The sequence below is a fragment of the Solanum tuberosum genome, unplaced genomic scaffold (assembly GCF_000226075.1).
Source record: "Solanum tuberosum cultivar DM 1-3 516 R44 unplaced genomic scaffold, SolTub_3.0 scf00555, whole genome shotgun sequence".
NCBI classification, from domain to species: domain Eukaryota; kingdom Viridiplantae; phylum Streptophyta; class Magnoliopsida; order Solanales; family Solanaceae; genus Solanum; species Solanum tuberosum.
In genome coordinates, this window is record NW_006239476.1 from 303,033 (window position 1) to 306,060 (window position 3,028).

The following is a 3,028-nucleotide window of genomic DNA, read 5'->3' on the forward strand; positions in this document are numbered from 1 at the left end:
AAACCAAATGAACAACAATTTAGATTACATGAAATAAGAGTGTCAGGTATTCAATTTGTATAAAATTGGTATCCAATTCATATATGATTGTTTTTTTTTAACTTCATAATCTAAGACAAAAACTAAAAAAATGAAAATGTATGAAGTTGGTATCCAACCTGTATAAATATTCGAAGTCGAGAAAGAGAAAAATTTGAACAAAAGAAGAAAATCTGGTTTTTGAAATAATTTTAACTTATTAGAGTAAAAAAAGAAAAACAAATATTCCTGTTTTGTTTTGAATCTCCTAAATTTATGGCAATTATGAATTATCATTAATGTATTCAAATTAATTACTACAACTAATTCTGTTTTTTACTTTTTATTATTTTTTAAAATTCATTTTTTATTATTATTTAAACTTTTTTTAATAAACTGTTATAACCTGAAATTTTTTATTATTACAACATGAAAGTTTTATTATACTGTCATAACTTGAAATTATTAGTCTTATATATGTTATTTATAAAATTTTCACACTCCATCTCCATTTTACAGGAAAATAGATTACTGGTTAGATTCAAAAATCCAAGTTTATTTAGGTCCATTTCTGTGAACAATATATAGGAAAACAACTGCACTTATTATTCAATTTTTTAATATTTAGTAAGTGAGAATTTTTTTTATCCAAGTGTATTTATATATAATCTAAAAAAAATAGTATGAGTTGAAATGTGATGGCGGAGCCGGGGTTCACGAGGCGGTGGGATGGGTGGTCAAAAGAGGGGTTAGGGTGTTTGGGTTTGGGGTGTGGAGACAATGAACTTAAGGTTTCACTTAAGGAACTTGTTTTTTCCTACTTGATTAGGATTAGCAAGGTCTAACCCCCCTTCCTTGTACTTATCCCTAATGATTTATTTTTATGTTTAATAAAAGGTCACTAGACACTATCTAGTGGTAAATTTGCTATAAGAAAAAACTTTTTTTTTGTAGAAAAATATTTTTCAAAGCATCTCGGTACCACACACCCAAATTGGGATGAGGCATATTTTATCAAAAGATTTGGGTTGATGGACTAGGCTTTGTTTATATTTTGTTGGCATTGGGCTTTAAAGACCGTACAATTTTTGGTGAAATTTCTCTTTTGTTTTGGGCTAAGTACGCAAATACTCATCGTTTGGTAAATTAGTTAAGGGAAAAAGGTCAAAAATATCTTCAACTTTGATTTATCAATTGACTATGCCTTTATCGTTAAAATAGAGTTATTTTTACCCTCACCATCTATAAACTTGTCATATGTACCCTCAATTGGATGAAAACTCTCAGATCAAGAAAAAATGACCCGGTTTCATTGATTTGTCAGTTTACTAAACATAACCAGAGTTCCTTTTTAAAACATATACAAACAAATCAACCAATCAGCATCTTTGAGTTGCAATCTTTTTTTGTGTGAAGTCTAATGATGACAATGAATCAATCAGAAAATAATATTTACTAGTTTTATTTATATCTCACCATTGAAAAGTGAGCAAAACAAGAGGCACACTGAAACAGTACAGAAAAGATGCATGAAAATATTACTAATTCACAATAACATGTAGTAATCAAACAGTAGCACACAAAGCTGCTGATAACATAGAGAGAGTGCTCCTTCAAATCACTTGTGCAATGGCGAATTTTGGAACCCAGAGTAGATTATCTGATGGAAAAAAGTGACAAATTGGGCATGTTCCTGATGATATACCGAGCACTCGAAAAGATACGTGAGATGGACTCCATTCAGAGGTATCCAAGTGACAAACAGCAATTGCTTTCACTTTATCACCATTTTCGCCACCTAATGAAACCTTGAACACTTTGCTCTTGCTAACTGTGTGATGACAGTAGAAAATCGCGTAAGCGTAAGGCATGGTATGACATGCCACCATCTTAGGAGTTTCTACTTCTTCTGGAGTATCCAAAATAATATACTTTTGAAGCAGGGGAGTTGAATTTGAGAAATGAGTTGTGGATAGAGCTTTGATTTCTGTTTTATCTCCCATTATTTCTTGAACAAAATCAACCATTGCCTTTGGTGATGTGGCACAGTACTTTGTTTCTCCTTTTATAGGTGGAATCCCACATACTTTCAGTGTTTCTTCCATAACTTTCGCCTCTGGAGAGTTACGAGAGAATGAGAAACGTTGAAGGAGGTTTGGGAGTTCCTTTAGTGAAAATGGAATGGAATTAGCTTCTTCCTTGCTCAAGAATTTTGGAGAGGGATAAAGATCCCTTCTTGGAAAGGAGATAAATATTTCTTTTCTTAGCTTTAGATCGTCCATAAGGAAGAAAACTCTTAAAGAAGGATCAATGTGGGATGATGAATGGATATGTGCATTCTCTGTTTTTGCTTCTTGATGATTGTTGTATATCAGCGTATTTTGCGTGTCGTCCTTATTCTGCAAGTCACCATATGATGAGATACCAATTTGGGCATCATCTGTTTTGGCTTGTTGATGATTGTTGTCTCCTTTGTTGATGTCTATCAAGTAATTTTGAGTGTCGTCCTCATTCCGCAGATCACCATATGATGATAAACCAATTTGGGCATTCTCTGTTTTGACTTGTTGATGATTGTTGTCTCCTTTGTTGATGTCTATCAAGTAATTTTGAGTGTCGTCCTCATTCCGCAGATCACCATATGATGATAAACCAATTTGGGCATTCTCTGTTTTGACTTGTTGATGATTGTTGTCTCCTTTGTTGATGTCTATCAAGTAATTTTGAGTGTCGTCCTCATTCCGCAGATCACCATATGATGATAAACCAATTTGGGCATTCTCTGTTTTGACTTGTTGATGATTGTTGTCTCCTTTGTTGATGTCTATCAAGTAATTTTGAGTGTCGTCCTCATTCCGCAGATCACCATATGATGATAAACCAATTTGGGCATTCTCTGTTTTGACTTGTTGATGATTGTTGTCTCCTTTGTTGATGTCTATCAAGTAATTTTGAGTGTCGTCCTCATTCCGCAGATCACCATATGATGATAAACCAATTTGGGCATTCT

At 33.2% G+C, this 3,028-nt stretch overlaps 1 protein-coding gene across 1 annotated transcript in view; it reads right to left on the minus strand.

Annotated features, from left to right (window-relative positions):
- Nucleotides 1–1,466: 1,466 nt before the first annotated feature.
- LOC102603606 (BURP domain-containing protein 17-like) overlaps nucleotides 1,467–3,028 on the minus strand; it is a gene marked incomplete at its 5' end in the record, with an annotated part of 6,451 nt that continues 4,889 nt past the window's right edge. Inside the window, one exon of the mRNA XM_015304471.1 lies at nucleotides 1,467–3,027. Within this exon, the coding sequence (XP_015159957.1) occupies nucleotides 1,632–3,027 (1,396 nt within the window). The remainder of the gene's footprint in view (nucleotide 3,028) is intronic.